General features: G+C 34.7%; 1 protein-coding gene across 1 annotated transcript in view; it reads left to right on the plus strand.

Moving 5' to 3' along the window:
- Positions 1–18,628, plus strand: part of MND1 (meiotic nuclear divisions 1) — a 101,274-nt gene that overhangs the window by 52,727 nt on the left and 29,919 nt on the right. Inside the window, exons 5-6 of the mRNA XM_031944082.1 lie at positions 11,041–11,115; positions 16,653–16,767. Coding sequence (XP_031799942.1) covers positions 11,041–11,115; positions 16,653–16,767 — 190 coding nt within the window. The remainder of the gene's footprint in view (positions 1–11,040; positions 11,116–16,652; positions 16,768–18,628) is intronic.

An 18,628-nucleotide genomic window follows, 5' to 3' on the forward strand; every position in this document is an offset into this window, starting at 1 on the left:
AAAATCATCCACAAAACTGACCCTTTCTTGCTTGTGGCTTCCCCCAGACACTCTTGCTGCCTGCCATTTTTCGCTTTTCAGTGTACGTTTATCCTATATTTGTGGTGATTTGCCCACAGCCTACTCCTTGAGCCTTGTTTGTCTGGCTGGGAGCTTTGTCTCTTTCCCAGGTGGTCCAGGCACCCTGCCTAAGCTGTTGAGCTAATTAAAGGGAAGCCCTTAGTCATCAAGAAAGGGAAAGCTGAAAAGACAAGCTAATGGTCATCATTAGGAACATCAATTATCATACTATGGTGTAATAAACGAATGTCCTCAGAGGCACCTAGGGGTGTTTACTCCTATCCTAAATCACTCCAGACACTTGTGCCTTTTCTTAGATCTTTTCTCTGGTTCTTCTGATACCTTCAGGGTTTCCTATCCTATCTTAACAACTATCCACATCCTTATTTTCCTTCAAGATTCAGCCTTGGTTCCTCCTCATCTATCAAGCCTTCCCTTTTCACTCAGGAGCCACTGTTCCCTCTTTCCTCAGTTTTCCTTGTATTGTACTTGTACTATCCATGTACTATGTGTGTCTTCCCAGTAGAATGGAAATTCCAGTTCAAGGCCTCTTGAATCACCAGCACCTATTGTAATCACTGGTTTCATAGTTACTTAATTAGTGTTTAATTTCATAATTTACCTCTAGACAAGATCTTCATTTCTTCATCCCCTTTTAATTTGCTTTACTATTTTCTAGAAAACCTCTTGGTCAAGATTTTCAAATTTGTCTAAAGGGCAATGGCCTAAATGAAGGCCAGAGAGCCTTTCCTATAGCTTACAGCATGTAAGCTATATAACAGCTAGTAAGCCCATTCAAAGGCCTTTCTTACTTATGGAAGAATTTAATATTCTTCCAAGTGACTGAGATTGGTTTAAATTTGATCTCTACATAAGATGAACATTAATTGTTTACATTTTTAGTCATTTCGTAGAGGAATCTTTTTTTTTCTCTTTTAAAAATTAAATTTTTTTCTTAATTTTTAACATTCATTTTTTAAAAAAATGTCAAGTTCGAAACTTCCTTCCTTCCTCCAACCTTTCCCCCATGCATTGAGGAGGCATGATATCAATTATACACGTGAAGTAAAATATTTGTTGCATATTAGTCATATTGCAAAAGCTAAAAGAAGCAAAAAATTTAAACAAATTTTTTAAAAGTAGGCTTCAATCTGCATTCAGAGTTTAATTGAATCTTTCTTAATGAATATTGTTTTTTAAAAAAAGAAAATCAGTTTACTCAAGGTTTTAAATCAGAGAAAATAACATGAAAGATCTGTAATTGTGGTACTACATACCTTTGTATGATAGCATATTGCACTTTGGGTAAAGAAGTTTATTTTATTTTTTCTTCATTGTTTCAGCCATGTCCAACTCTTTGTAATGCTACATGGGGTTTTCTTACTGAAGATCCTGGGAGTGGTTTGCTATTTCTTTCTCCATTCCATACTGGAGAAAGCCTGTTTGAAGCAAACAGGACTAAGTGATTTGTCCAGATGACACAGTTAGTAAGTGCCTGAAGCCAGATTTGAACTTGGGAAGATTCTCCTTCTTAACTCCAGGCTCAGTGCTATCCATGGCACTACCCAGGACCTAGCTTCTAATGCTGCCTCTTGAACTAATTATTATCTGGGTGACCAGACTCAAGTCATGTAACCTCCATAAACCTCAGCTTCTTCATCTAAAAAATAAAAGATAATAATCTTTTTAATACCCACCTCACAGGGTTGTTGTAAGGCTTAAATGAGATAATGTATGTATAGCAATTTGCAGACTTTAAAGTTAGCCATTATCATCATTACTCAGCTTACAGAATAAAAAGAGTTAATATCATGGTCCACTTTGATCCTCCCACTCCCATTCCTTACACCTTAGTTATACATACCCACATAGGAAAAAAGTGGTATGTAAAATTTTATATCTTCCAAAATTTTCTACAATTTAGATTTGATTGCACCAGACCCACATTTGGATGGATACTTTAAATAATTTGTTTATCAGATTTCTTCTCTCTCATTATTCAAATAGCTTTTTATATCTTGTCTCGTTGATGAAGCCTTTCTAGACTAACTGGGAAAGATTAGTTTTCACAGGTCCCATTGTCTTCCCACAAAATTAGTATAGTTATCTTTTTTTCTTACCACCTCCCAAATCTTGCTCGACCCCACATACTATAAATACTTAAGTTGGTATTTTTATATAAGTATTAGAAGGTTTTGTTCAATTTTTTTCATGTTATTTATATGTGATTTGTAAAACCCTATGCAACAGCATGACCTAACAGTATTGGCCTTGCAAGGCCTTGAAATTCAGCTTCAGTGACATGGTAAGGTAAAGCATGGGTTCTGGAGTCACAAAGATCCGAATTCTAATTCAGCTTCAGATACTTACTAACTGAATGACCTAGACAAGTCACTTCATGGCTTTTTGTCTCAATTTCCTTATCTTTAAAATGGGGCTAGTAATAGCACCTATATTCTAGGGTATTATGAGGATCAAATGAGATGCTTGGCACGTAGTAAGCATTATGTGAATGTCAACTATTGTTGTTGTTGTTATTATTATTATTATTATTATTATTAGCTGCATGACTTTGTACCAGTCACTTACTTATTCTGAGCCTCTGTTTCCTCATTTGTAAAATGTAAGACCAAGTGACTCTCCTGAGGACCCAACCAATTCTAAATGTATCATCCTGTTTTCAAGTCACTCTCGCTAAAGCCCAGCACAGCAGGCTGGCAATTCAGTCTGGAAGAGGAAGGGGATGCTTTGAATTGTCTGTACTTTCACAAAAGTCTTGAAACAAAAGCCAATTGTAGTGAGCATTACTACTCGGGTAAGGATTGGACCTTGTGATCTCTGAGGTATATCTCAGCTATCCTCAAGTATTTGAAGGATTTTTCCTTAGACCAGGGATTAGGCTTGAAGCTTCTATACTACAGAGCCCTAGAGGGGCAGTAGGTAGAAGTTATAGAAGGACAACAAAAGCGCCATAGAAGGAAACTTCCTCAGAATTAGAGCTCACCAAAAGTGGCCCAGTTTGTCCCTGGATGAGGTGAGAGTTTCTTTTTCCATTGAGATCTTCAAGCAAAGACTAAATATCCATATATGGAGTTATTCAGCAAGTTTTTATTCAATGCCTGTTGTGTAAATAGCACCCAGCATTCCAAGATGTACTTGTACAGGAGAATTTGATTGTTTATTGTAGGGAAAGTTTAGGCTAAATGATGCTCCTTCCAAGTCTCATATTCTGAGATGCCCTTCCAACTTAAGTTTGGGGCAGTTGGTTGTAGTTGTTGTTGTGGGTTATAACACATGAACTTAGCTAGTTTCCATAGCAGAGTTCTGGATTGTAAAAGAGAAAGGCACCAAAATCTTAGAAAAGCTAAATCTTCTGAAAATCATTATCTTAAGTTCAGAAATTTTAGGATGATTTTTTTTTTTTTTTTTACTTTTGCTATTCTTTTCCCTTTTACTTCTCCCTCCTAAGATTTTTTCATCTTACTCTCTACATGATATCTTTGTAATCCTTTTGTGTCAGGAAAGTAGCTCAAGACTTCTGGGCTGTACAGCTTGAATCAATCATTTCTCTTTCTTCAGTGAGTAGACCATTAGTTCCTTGAGGCAGTGATTTTCTCTTTAAAATACATTTGGCATTATTTTTTTCGTCCTGTTTTATCAAAAATATAGGTTAATGTCCAATGTACAAGTAAACTACAGTGTCCTGTATTTGTAGATCTTTAGATTAAAACACCTATCCCATGGCTAGATTTATTTATCCACATAAAGAACTTGTGGTAAGTATAACAAAATTTAGATTGGTTTTATGGCCTTTCCCCTCATTTTATTTTATTGTCTTGTATAGGTATCTCTGACTTTACACAGGTCACACAGTAGAAAATTTTTATGTATGTAGCAATTTAATGAATCACATTTCACATAGATTAAGGAAGCTTATGATTTACAAGTCTCTTACTGTGAATTTCTTTTTAAAGAAAAGAATAATCTTTAATTACTTTCCATTTTAAAATCAGAATTTCATTTCTCAAAGGAAAAACATAGCATTATATCTTTGTCTAGTTCAGATTAATCTATCCAGCAGTCTGGTTTTTATAGCATATCCATTCTTGTATCATCCTTGGCTGATTTTGTTACTGCAAGAAAACAGGTTTTAGAAGTTTAGATCATATCATCACAGAAGTTCAAGAGCCATGTTAGCCCTTGTCATGTGAGGGCTCGATTTGATTTAAGTCCAAAATACTAGCCAGGAGCTGTGGCAAAAATTACTTCCAAGAAAAGTGTAGATCCTTCACTGTGATAAGAAAGCTACTTACACGGGAGTCATATATTGTGGCTTTGAGTGGTTGTGGCTTTGTGATCTAAGCAGAATACCAAGAATCAGTCAGTAGTCAGTGAGACCTGATTGTTTCAGTACTTACTGGTACAGGAGCTCCTGAGTGGAAGTCCTCTGTAGCTCTTAACATCATGTGGATTACCGAGGGCCTACGGGACAGACCTTGAATACCGTGTTCCTCCTTTAAGGCCAGGTTATTTTATTCATTACTGAGCTTCCTGTTTCGGGATACATCTTTCATTTGCCTTTTCTACTTCCTCAGCAAACTGATTGGTGCAAAACCTCAGATGTCATTTATGTAACTGAACTGTGAAGCTGAGTCTCAGTTAATTAATGGTTCATCTTATGATCTTTCTTTAATGAGATAGAAAGAGGGGGGAGAGTGAAGGACAGAGATAGGGAGAAGGAGAGGGAAAAAGGGAGAGATGGGAGGGAGAGAAGGAGGGAGAAACAGACAGAGACAGAGACAGACAGAGAGGGAGGGAGAGAGGGAGACAGAGAGAGAGAACATAGAGAGCGGTTGAAAAGGAAGAAGAGACAGAATGCATTTATTAAGCACTTATTATGTGTAAGACACTTAGGTAGGTGTAGGGTAGTTGCATTAAGAAATGAAACAGTCCCTAAAGTAAAAGAGCTTATGTGCTAATGGGAGGTGGATATGCAAAGATTAGCGTGTATTTGACAATTAGAGGAAGAGGTGCCTTCCTAAGGGGACTGGTGAGTGGTCCCTGAGCTGTGCTCAAGTACTATAAAAAGCAGAAGCCAGGAAGGAGAGGAGCAGTCTTGTACAAAGACACAGAGATGGGTGGATGGAGTGGTACATCTGGGGAACAGCAGGCAAGCCAGTTTTTCCAAACTGGCAAGAACATAGAATCTAGTGAGCCTGGTAAGAAAGGCTGAGTTTTCATTTTGTCTTAGAGGTAATAGGGAGCCAGGGATCATTTTTGAGCAGGGGAGTGTGGCCTGGTTCCTTGTGTTCTTTAGGAAGATTATTTCTTCTAGATACAGATATAATTTTACATTGAACCATAGTGTTAATCTATAATATCCTTGAATGACAATAAGGACTTCAAGTGAGTCCTTGAGGGAGGACATATTCACATTCTCACCACTTCTAAGGGGAAGCTCTTGTTTTTGCAGTCGCAGTCTTAGACCTGTGCTCTGCTTTGAGTTTGTTGTGGGTCCTAAGCATTTAGCAGAATTTATCTCAGCTGCTCCCTCCCTCCTCCTCCTTCCTTTGAGATGATTCCTCTCATAAAGAGGTATAACTGGTTTGGTTATGTCATCAGGGCATTCCTGATTGGTCATATTCATGGTGGGGATTAGAATTAATGGCCAGGTGGGATTATATCCCAAAGAGATTATAAAGAAGGGAAAGGGACCTGTATGTGCACGAATGTTTGTGGCAGCCCTTTTTGTAGTGGCTAGAAACTGGAAACTGAATGGATGTCCATCAGTTGGAGAATGGCTGAATAAATTGTGGTATATGAAAATTATGGAATATTACTGTTCTGTAAGAAATGACCAACAGGATGATTTCAGAAAGGCCTGGAGAGACTTACACGAACTGATGCTAAGTGAAATGAGCAGGACCAGGAGATCATTATATACTTCAACAACAATACTAGATGATGACCAGTCCTGATGGATCAGGCCATCCTCAGCAACGAGATCAACCAAATCATTTCTAATGGAGCAGTAATGAACTGAACTAGCTATACCCAGAAAAAGAACTCTGGGAGATGACTAAAAACCACTACATTGAATTCCCAAATCCCTATATTTATGCACACCTGCATTTTTGATTTCCTTCACAAGCTAATTGTACAATAATTCAGAGTCTGATTCTTTTTGTACAGCAAAATAATGTTTTGGTCATGTATACTTATTGTGTATAAGTTATATTTTAATATATTTAACATCTACTGGTCATCCTGCCATTTAGGGGAGGGGGTGGGGTGGGGTAAGAGGTGAAAATTTGGAACAAGAGGTTTGGCAATTGTTAATGCTGTAAAGTTACCCATGTATATATCCTGTAAATTAAAGGCTATTAAATAAAAAAATAAAAAAAAATTAAAAAAAATAAAAAAAAAAAAGAATTAATGGCCAGGGAAATGTAAAATGGAAGCTTACAGTGCTTTTTTTTGTTGGACATCAGCAGCAGAGACACGTTGTGTAGCTCCCTACTTCTTAAGGATATTACCCTTTATTCTCAGCAGAGAACATTCAGGCCTCTTCCAGAATTCAAATATTGCTAAATCACATGTGCAAAAAAGACAGTTTCCTGTGGTCATCAGTGACAAAAAGTTTCCCTTCATCTAATTATTTCCTTTATATTAACACCCATGTGGACTAAGATAAACTGTCTGCTTTTAACCAAGTGTCTACTTCCTAAGCTTCCAATCAGTTTATTGAAAACAACACAACAGAGAATTTTTCACAGGTAAATTTATTGTAATATTTAGTAAAGTAGCATATATGGAAGGCCAGCCTTAGATTTACTTCCTGCCTCCGGCCCATCCTAGCTTCTGTGACCTAGAGAAAGCCAGTTAACTTCTCAAATTTGTACAATATTCAGTTTAAATTAAGGATGAGTGATTATGGATTATAGATTATGAAAATGGTGGATTAGAGAGTTGCAGGGACATTAATAAAGAGAATTTTCTTTGCTGAGCTAGATAAATAGTTACAGAAAAAAAAGACAAAAGAGAAGTTTTGTAAAATTATTGAGCCCCTTTTAGTATGGGCCTAAATCCATACTTGTAGCGAATTTCTGCTAATGATATTTCATTCATTTCTACATGAAGCTTTTTATCTTCTTAGTGTACTGAGTGAAATGCTTAGACTGATCACTGTGGAGATAATGTACTTAAATAAATAACCTAAGTAGATATGTAATAGAATAAAAAAGTTTGGCAGCTAATTTGACCAATTCCGAGTATTGAGCATATAAATATGAAATGTCCTTTACTGTGTGGTTTTTTCTAAGCAGTGAGAACTTCCTTTACTGCTCCTTCTGAGTACTCGCTAAGTAGCCACAGCCTCATAGAACTACAAGTCTCCAGGATAGCTAAAATAGACAATCTAATTTCTAAGCAGCATTGAATCAAGCCCTTATCCCAATAGCTAATATGTTGATGTTTATTGAATTTTTGTTGTTAAGTCATTTTTCAATCATACCTGACTCTTCACAACCCCATTTGGGGTTTTCTTGGCAAAGATACTGAATAGTCTGCCATTTTCTTCTCCATCTCATTTTACAGATGAGGAAACTGAGGCAAACAGGGTAAAGTGACCTTGACCCGTAAGTGAGTGTCTGAGTCTGGAGTTGACCCAGGAAGATGTCTTCCCAATTCTAGGCCCAGCATTCTATCTACTGCTCAACTAGCTGCCTATTTATTGAATAATAGGGTATTGAATATATTTGAACTTCTTTATTTTGTACAGTCTACTCCACTTATCAATTTAATCCATACCAAATTATTTTAATAATTACTATTTTGTAGTATGGCTGAAGATTTGGCACTCATAAGCTCCCTTCCTTCCCATTTTTTCTCCTTATTTCTCTTGAGAATCTTGACTTTTTTTTCTCTATATAAATTTTTTTCTAATTCTATAAAGCAATCTCTTGATAGTTTGATTAGTATAACATTGAATAAATCAATTTAGGTAGCATTTCCATTATTATTATATTGACTCATCCTATCTGTAAGCAATTAATATTTTTCCAATTATTTCAGGCTGTCTTTATTTTAATAAATAGTTGTTTATACAGATAGAAAGGTAGTACAATGTATCCTAGATCTGGAGTTAGAAAGACCTGAGTTCAAATGCAGCCTTAGGTGCTTACTAACTCTGGCACCCTGTGAAATTTAGTAAATCTCTGTGTGCTTCAGTTTCCTCTTCTGGAAAATGGGGATAATAGCACCTATCTCCCAGGGTTGTAAGGATCAAATGAGATGATAATAAATGCAAATCACTTAGCAGAGCAACTGGTATATAGGTAATGCTATATAGATGTTAGCTATTATTATTGTTGCTGCTGCTGTTGTTATATTTAAATAGTTCTTATATTTTATACATTCTATAGTATTTGTAAGTGAAATATCTCTTTTTTTGTGGGTTTTATCAGTATTCTGTAGAAGTGCCGATGATTTGTGGAATGTGATGGAGTAAAAAAATGAGGAAGTAGATGATTCCAAAAAGACTGACTTACATAAAGCAAAGTGAGCAAAATCAGAGCAACATATGTCAACACCAATATTATTTTTTTAATGAAGAATTTTGTAACCTGATAAGGAATGAAATAATCAGAACCAGGAGAACAATTTATATAACTATTGACGTGATACAAATAAAGAATTTTGTAAGCTCTAACTCTTGGAAAAACCTTCATTTAGCCCTTTTTTTTTTTGGTAGTGGCAAAGAACTGAAAATTGCATGGATGCCTGTCATTTGGGGAATGACTGAACAAGTTATGGTATATGAATCTAATGGAATATTATTGTTCTATAAGAAACAATCAGTGGGATGATTTCAGAAAGGCCTGGAGAGACTTAAATAAAGTCAACCTAAGTGAAGTGAGCAGAACCAAGAGAACATTGTACACGGCAACAAGATTATGTGATGATCAACTCTGATGGACATGCCTCTTTTCAACAACAAGATGATTCAGGCCAATTCCAATAGACTTGTGATGGAGAGAGCCATCTGCATTAGAAAGAGGGATTGTGTGAACTGAGTGTGGATCACAACATAGTATTTTTACCTTTTGTTATTTGTTTGCTTGTTTTTTTTTCCTTTTTGATCTGATTTTTCTTGTGCAGCATAATGAATGTTGAAATATGTTTAGAAGAATTGCATATGTTTATCCTATATTAAATTACTTACTGTCTAGGGGAGGGGAAAAGAGGGAAGAAAGAGAAAAATATAGAACACAAAGTTATGCAAGGGTAAATGTTGAAAACTATCTTTGCATGTATTTTGAAAAATAACAATCTATTATTAAGAAAAACTTTAATTTTTGCTTCATTTGTCTGTATGCCTTTGTATTCTTATATAAAGAAAAAACATAGAGGGCAGCACACATTATTGGTAATAACAATAATAGTATCATACATTTACATTTGTAAAGCACCATATATGTTTTCTTAATTGATCCTCACAACAGTCCTATGAGGTAAACATTATTATCCTTACTTTACAGATAAGGAAACTGAGGCAGACAGAGGTTAAGCAATTTGTCACACTGTTAGTTAATGTCTGAAGTTGGATTGGAATTCAGGTCCATCCTTCAAGACCAGCACTCTATCCACCAAGTTTGGTCCCAAGTATCAGCTAACTATCCTGAGTGAAGGACTTAGAGATCTTCTTTAGGCTAAATCAATTCAAGGTGTTTTGGTTTTAGGGTTGGTTTGTGTGTGTGTGTGTATGTGTGTGTGGTGGTTTTCTATTTCTTAAAGAAGGTATTTCACAGCCCTATCTGACCTAAGACAGTATGGCAGATATATTAGCAATATTGGTATTGAATCAGTTATATCATTTTATTAACTGGTTATCCCACTTTGTTAATAGTTGAGATAGAAAGTCGAACTTCATTATTGTGTGATGACTGAAGTGAATGATCGTCCCTAACCTCAGTAAAAACAAATTGAAGAAAGTAAATTTAGTCTTTCGAAGCCAGAGAGAAAAAGACATAAAATGAAGTTGTATTAAAAAAAAAAAAACTTCTTCTCCCCAAAATCATCAGTTTGTATAAGCATCAAATTGAAATAGAATATCTAAAATTGTTTGAAGAAAACTGCCAAGAGAAAACTGAAGACTCAGAGAAAAGACTGAAAGTAGTATGAGAAGAAAATATTAAAAAACATTTTTAAAATTCTTTTCTGCTAAAGTCTTTCTTTATTATCTCCTTGTGGCAGAGAAGTAGCCCTGGGTTCGTGAAAACTTAAGCCGGTGAAAATATGTTCTGGCAACCAATAGAATCATAAATTTAGAAGTCTAAAAAAAAAAAAAAAACACTAGATAGCTAGTTCTACTGAGTCATTTTACATATGCTGACACTGAGGCTTAGAAAAATGAAGGGATTGTTTAAGATTACATAGTTAGTAAATGGCTATTGGTAGATCATGTGTTTTTCTATGGACCATCATAGCTAAGCAGTGAGCATCTTATTACAAGCCTGTCCACAAGATAATAGGATCAGAAGATCATATAGTCTCATCTCATTTTACTGATGGAGAAACCAAGCTCCTTAGAGTGGGGAAGTGATTCCCTCAACATCACACAAATAGGAGGTGGCAGAGCAAAAATTGAAACTCAGCTCTTCTGATACCATGGTGCTTCTGAATTTTGCAACCACAGCAACTTTTGAATACCGTTTTGGATGCCATTGACCTACTGAGACATAGAGGGGTTGTGATCTGGGTTAGTGAAAGGAATATCCATGCTGTTAAAAATCATAGAACTTTGAAGTAGAATTCAGGAAGCCCTAATGAACCATTCTTTCTCACCTTTGTGATAGGAGAATCCATTGCCACCTTTGATTTTACTGGGCACTAAATGCAACAAAATCCTAGCAGACTAATGCTTTATGATTCACTTGGTAAGTTACCTTTGTTTATGTTTTGTTTTGTTTCTTCCTCCAGTTTTCAGAAGGGAATCAGAAGAAAGAGAATTTACAACAAAGCATCAAGAAAGCTAAAATTGGCCGGCAAGACACAGTAAGTTCTCTCCCATCTTTAATTTTCTTTGACAATAATGCCCTGGTATTGACCAAAGACAAAGAGGATCTTGGAACAAGAAATGCATATTACACCCAGCATGTTTCTGTAATCATGAAGCTAGGTTTTAGCTTGGACTAATTCTCTTTGATGTGGTTTTCTATTAATTCCTCATTTCTGAATGCCACCTCCACACCATCCTTTGTGTGCTCATGAGAATTTTAAATGACTTAAAGGATCTTTGCAGTTTAAAAAAAAAGTTAATTTACTTTGAACTAGCTGTACAGATTTTTTTTTTAAAAATCAGTTTTGTTATATTTCTCAGTCCAGAAAAACATTGAAGAGCAAATTAAAAGCAGATTTTCCCTGGGTGACAGCAATAAAAGGTCCTGGTTAGCCCATGATTTGGCAGCAACATTTGAACTTCTCTTCTCATGATAAAAAAGGACCCTGACACTCAACTAATGAGAAAGAAACAATAATAGTACTATACAATTATAGTATTATATATTTTTCAAAGCATTTTCATACATTCTTATTTGAGTAAACAACACAATCATGAATAGAAATATTCTCTTAAAGATTTATTTTTGAATTTTATTTTCATGTCCCACCATCCCCTCAATTCTGCCTCATCCTACACAGAGCCCTTCCTCATAGCAAAGAAAAAAATTAAGCAAAGATAGTGTCTACCCAGCATCTCATATTCCAAACCCTATTTCTCTACTGAGAAGAGGAAGGTAGATATATTTCATTATTAATTCTCCAGAACTGAGCTAGTTCATTATAGTTCATCAAAAGATAAAATAGATTTTGATTACATAAATTGAAAACCTTTTGCATAAACAAAGTCAATGCAATTAGGACAAGGATAGGGAAGCCACCAATTTTGAGAGAAAATATTTGTATAAAATATGTTTGATTAGGACCAAATATTGGAGATATACAAGAAACTAACATAAATACATAAAACCAAGGGCCATTTCCAAAAAGAATATGAACAAATGATTCTCAAACTCATTTATAAACTATACCTGGACATTTAAAAGATTGCTGAAATCATTAATAATATACATAAATATAAATATTTATATACATAAAAATAACAGAGGTTCTCTTGCATGCTTAGTGAATTAGCAAAATTAGACAAGAGATGGAATTAGTCAATCTTGAAAGGATTGTGGAAAAATAAATATACTAATATATTGTTGGTGAAGCTCTGCCTTGGTCCAGTCATTCTGAAAAGTGATTTGGAATTGTGAAGAGGACTAAAATATCCATACTCTTTTGAGCCAGTAATCCCATTACTAGAGATAGAAAGGCAAAACATATGTTCTAAAATATTTATGGCAGCACTTTTGAAGTAGCAAAGAACTAGAAACAAAGTAATAACTGTCAATTGGGAAAAGGCTAAACAAATTGTGGTATAAGAATGGGAGAGAAAGAAGAAAGAGAAGGAGGGAGGAAACAACAAAGGGAGATAGAAATGAAAGAAGGGAAGGAGGAGAGGGTCATAGAAAAGAAAAAAATAAGGAAGAGAGCGGAAAGGAAGGGGAAGGAAGGAAGGAGGAAGAATAGAAGGAAAGAAAGAAGGGAATTATTTATTTACTGTGTGCCAAGCATTGTACTATTTGCAAAGGATACAAATACAACTCAAAAAATATATATACAGTGTCTGCTCTCAAAGGTCTTACATTCTAGTGGGGAGTACATCATACAATAAGGAGCTGAAAAGATGCCTCCCAAAGAAGATATGATTTTTAAGTCCAGAAAGACAGAAACAGGCTCAGGAAAAGAATGAAGGAAGACTGGCCTGAATCCCTTCACAATCCAGGCAGAACTCACTTGGAATTCTTGGCAAAAGATGGAGCAGACTTTCTGGAGGGAGCAGTGATGCTGTAATGTTCCAGGGCAAGGAATAATGAAATATTAATATGCTGAAATTATGAATATAATAAATAATGAGAAGTATCCAAAAACTCTCATGAACCGATGCAGAGCTAAATAAGTGGAATCCAGAAATTACCTACATAATGACTATAGCAGTGTAAATGGAAAGAACAATTAAACAAACAAAATATATGTGTAATTTAATGAAATCAAGAAGAGAAAATACAGCCTCCCCTCCATTCTTTGCAGAAGTGGGAAACCCCATATGTGAATTATCACATATGTTTTCAGACTTAATTGATCTATTAATTAATTCTACTGAACTGATTTTTCTTTTCTTTCTTTGGTTCTTTGTACCATGGGATGTCTGTCAGGGAAGTAAAGACTATATCTGAAAATGAAGATGATGCCAAAACAAAAAATGTTAATAACATTTTTTTTAAAAATTCATTAGAATTTAGTCTCTTTTGAAATGTTATATTATGTGCTCTCTTGGTTCTGCTTCCTTCATTCTGTATCAGATCATAAAAATCTTCTGACATTTCTTTGAATTCCTCATATTCATCTTTTCTTGTGATTACACTCTCCTTTACTCAGTCTCTCCTCCACAGTCTGTCTGATTCTGACTGACTCACTCTTGATCTTAGTGGAAGAGTGTAGGAGACAGGAAAGCCACCAGGACAATGGTCAAAGATAGAATGTCTCATTTTCAGTCCTTCTCAGCCCTTATATATCTTTGTATAATTACATCATTACATCATACTGATTATGTGTGAACTAGAGAACCATTACATCATCATGCTAAGTACTAAGTATATGTATACCAAAGAACTATCATCTCCATAATTCCACTGAGTTAACACCTTCTTGTAAGTATCCCACATCTCCTCCCTTGTGAATATTTTCTCATTTTCTTACCTTGTTGATTCTTTTCCTTTGTCTCTTTTACTGACTCCTTATCTTCTTCCTGCCCCTAAAATACAGATATTTCCAAAGGTTGTTTTATCTTCCTTTTGCCCTTACATTCGGTTGTTGTTCTCTTCTTCCATGGCTTCCTTTGTTACTTTTACGCAGTGTCCACAAAACTGTTATCTTCTCCTACATCTATAATCCTGTATCTCAGTTTCCTGCTTTGGACACTTCCATCTGGATTAGCTACTAACACCTCTTCCTACACTGCATATCCAAAATCGAATTTAACATTATCCCTCCAAACTTGTTTCTCTTCCAATTTGCCTTTTTCTCATAAAGTACCAACAGTGTACTCCTAGTAATTTTAATTCTTATCTAATTCATCTGCCATCTCCTGGTCTAAAACTTCCTTCTTAATACATGTCTTTGTGGTGGCTGCTCCTCTACATATAAACTTTCTGTGTCTCTCTATTACGTGCTCATAAAGTATCAGCTCTTACTCCTGAAATTCAAGGTCATCAAGAATCTGGTTCTAATCTTTGAACCCCATTTCATATACTTGATATACTCACCACTCTAGCCAAATTGTATGTCTCCCTGTCCTTTTCTGTGCATGTACCATTCTACCTGTCTAGAATGTACCTGCTCTCCTTCAAGGTGAAACTCAGGTACTGACCTCAAACACCCTCCTCACACACACCATGAAGCCCTCTGTCCTAAACTGAAAGTGAGGCTGTATTGCATAATGGATAGAGCTTTAGACTTTGAGTCAGAAAGAACTGAATCGGAGTATTCACCAGTTATCAACCCACTTTGTGCCCCATGGCCTGTACCATACAGGGTTGCTATGAAAATTAAATGATCTATTATATGCATGTTGTCTTTTAAACTCTGAAGTTCTATATAAATGTTAGCTATTAATAACCCTCATGTTTCTCATGCACTATTCCTGGACCTTTGCTTTGTATTTAGCATACCTGTACATCTGTTTGTCCCCTGATTAGACTATGTTTTTCAATGAGAGCAAGCTCTGTTTATTTTTATAATAAGGACTCTCACACAATAGAAATATATAATAAAGGTTTCTTGAATTTCATACTTAAAACTTTCTACCTGTTAGGAAAAACTGAGACTAAAAAGTTCAGTTGTTTATTAGATCACATTTCCATTTAAAATTTATATTTGACCTTCTATGAAACAAAGGTGGTATGGTGGGTTAAGATTAACTCTTTGTCTTTATCTTTCTCAACCTCCCCCACGCTATCTTAAATGTATGTAATTTTATAGTTTTAACAATATAATATAATGTAATGTAATATAATATAATATAATATAATATAATATAATATAATATAATAAATACTTGTCAGTTTGAATTAAGTAAGGAATATAGGAGAGGTAAAAGGATGGAAAGTATAGTGCTAAGAAAGTGAAATTTTGAAATTTGGCATCTGGAGAATTATTCTGTCAGTGTCAGAGATGGTGGTGAAGACTATAGGATGACTAGAGCAGTGATGATAAAAATAAATAAAAATTTTTATTTGAATGAAATGAATTTTTTAAGAACATAGTTATGGTCTACATACATTTTGCACAAGACATTTTGAGGGAAACGTACAGCCAGTATTTGCACCAACACTGTTTTAAACAGAAATTTAGGAAGGTATTTCCTCTGCAAAACCACATACAGAGTTGTTCTGTGAAAAATTTATATTAGGATATGAACAGAAATCACACAAGATGAGAAAGCCTTGATGTCTGCTTTGTTGAAGAGGTTATTCACATTGGTGAGATAGTAAATCTGTTTGAATACTGAAGGTTTTTTTTTTTTAATACATAACTTGGCCATTCTTAGACAGTATTCCTAGCAGTTAACCAGTACTGACACATAATTGGTTCTTAATAAATGTTTATTGATTGACTGATTTTTGTTTGAGCAATACCTGCATTGTATACTCATAAATAATGCTCATTTCATCATATCCTTACATCTTGAAAGTAGTATAAGCTTTCAGAGGGAGAGAAAGAATTGTGACTGCTTTATTTATATTTGACTAATGGTTTCTGGATGAACAGAACACTGAAGGACCTGCAAATGTTCAACTGCAAAAAGGAAAAAAAGATGCTTGGTCAGTGTTTTTGCAAGAATGAGATTTGCATTTAAATACCTCCAACATTCTAGTGGACCAAGATCAAGTTCTCAGGTCCATGGGATAGCTCTTCTGAAAATAATTTATGGGAAAAGTCATTGGATATGAGAAGACCCTGGAGGGTTGTAATCTGCATCAGAATGGGGGAGAGCACAAACTGTTAAAAATATTTTTCAAAGCAAGGAGTAATCGCTAAGGAGATAATTTAGTGTTTAGCTTAACCTTTTTGTTTGAGTTTGTGATAATCAGTCTGTAGACATTAACTAAAGTGTTGGGCAGTGGAAGAAATAAAATTAGAGGTAGCATGATATAAAAATAGAGAACTAGAGGCAGGAAAGTCTGATTGAAATAATATTTAAGACACTTGCAAATGTGAAAGTTGTGAAACCTTGGGAAAATAAATTAAAACACTCTGGGTCTCAGTTTTGTCATCCATAAAATGAAGGGAATAAACTTGATCTCTGAGGTTCTTCCCAGCTTTACATCTTTGATAAAATCCCATGGAAATACATATTCAATTTGAGCTTTTTCTTAAACCATATTTCTTTGTGATGACTGTAGTTCATGAAATTATTTTGAACACAGGAAGAACGTGCCTCCTTCTTGAAGGAGCTTGTTTCCCTCCAGCAGCAGAAGGAGCAGCTAAAGGCTGAATTAGAAAAATACAAGGAATGTGATCCTGAAGTTGTAGAAGAAATCCGTAAGTTTGCTTCTTGACGAGTGTGCTTTACATCTGCAGTAAATAGAGCCTTAAATCCTGAAGCCTTTATAAGTAAATCAGTGAAAGAATTACTAATTACTTTATTTACTTAGATAGCTTCTGTCTCTTTTTGCTAATATTTTTAATGTTAAGTCAGGGCAATTTGTGGTCCTACCCATGTAGCAGATGTTTAATAAATGCTTATTGATAACTTCAGCAAAGTTGCAGGATACAAAATAAACCCATATAAATCATCAACATTTCTATATATTACCTACAAAATCTAGCAGCAAATAGAAATTTCATTTAAAATAATTGTAGGCAATATAAAATACAAAGGAGTCTACCTGCCAAGGCAAACCCAAGAACTATATGAATACAACTATAAAACACTTTTTATATAAATAAAGTCAGATCTAAATAATTGGGAAAATATTAGTAGTTCATGGGTAGGCTGAGCTAATATAATAAAAATTACAATTCTACCTTAATTAATCTGTTTCTTCAGTACTATACCATCAAACTATCAAAAAATTGTTTTATAGAGCTAGGAAAAATAATAACAAAATTCATCTGGAAGAACAAAAGCTCAAGTATATCAAGGAAATCAATGAAAAACAATGAGAAAGAAGATAGATCTAGATCTCAAATTGTATTATAAAGCAGGAATTACCGAAACAATCTTGTACATGCTAAGAAATGGAGTAGTGGATAAATAAAATAGATTAGGTATAAATTACATTATAGTAAATGACCATAGTAATCTAGTATATCATAAACCCAAACATTCAGTTTTTTGGAATAAAAATTAATTATTTGATAAAAACTACAGGGAAAACTGACAGAAATTAGGTATAGACAAATATCTCATACCATATACCAATGTTGACATATAAGGCACCTCAAAAACATTGAGTCCCCAGATCGGTGCAGATATGGCAAAAGAATTCTCTAACTCAGTTTGTCTCCAAGTTAAGGGGTAAAGATTTATTGCGCTGCTATCAGTGGACTAAATTCCAAAAGAAGTTAGCAAAGAACCAAGAGCAAAAAAGATAAATTTGTGGGGAAAAAGTTGGGGAGATAGGATGCTTCTTTTCACTGATATGCTAATTTTATGATTTGAGGTAGAGTTGAAGGAGTGGTCTTAGAGATGGAGTTGAGGAGTGGTCTGGTATGCACCTCATTATTGAATTTTATGGCTTAGGGGTGGAGTTGAGGAGTGGTCTGGTATGTACCTTATTATTATCTCAGAAACTTTGTTATCACTGACCAACAGAATATTATCTGGCAGCCAGCAATGTTTGTGGAACTACCATACTCCAAGATCAGGTGGCCTTAGGATTAAGGACAGATAGACTTAGCGTTATTGCTATATCCTCTCTAGGAGTTGTACCACATTGATCAAAATAGTTACATGATTTACACATAAAGGGTGATAGCATAAGCAAATTTAGAAAGCATGGAATAGTTTATCAAGCAGATTAGGAGAGCATGGAATAATTTATCTGTCAGATTATAGATAAGGGAAAAATTTAGAACCCAAGAAGATATAGAGAGCATTACAAAATGAAAAATAGATAATTTTTGATTATATAAAAATAACAAAACCAATCTAACCAAATTATAAGGAAAGCAGAAAATTAGGGGAAGGGGACTTTTGCAACAAGTATCTCTGATAAAGACCTCATTTTCCAAATATATAAAGAATTGAGTCAAATTTATAAGAATATAACTCATTCTCCAAGTATAAATGGTTGAAGGATATGAACAGGTAGTTTCCAGACAAAGAAATCAAAAGTATCTATAATCATATGAAAAAATACCTTAAATTACTATTGATCAGAGAAATGCACATTAAAAT

Source organism: Sarcophilus harrisii, chromosome 6 (genome assembly GCF_902635505.1).
Source record: "Sarcophilus harrisii chromosome 6, mSarHar1.11, whole genome shotgun sequence".
Classification (NCBI taxonomy): domain Eukaryota; kingdom Metazoa; phylum Chordata; class Mammalia; order Dasyuromorphia; family Dasyuridae; genus Sarcophilus; species Sarcophilus harrisii.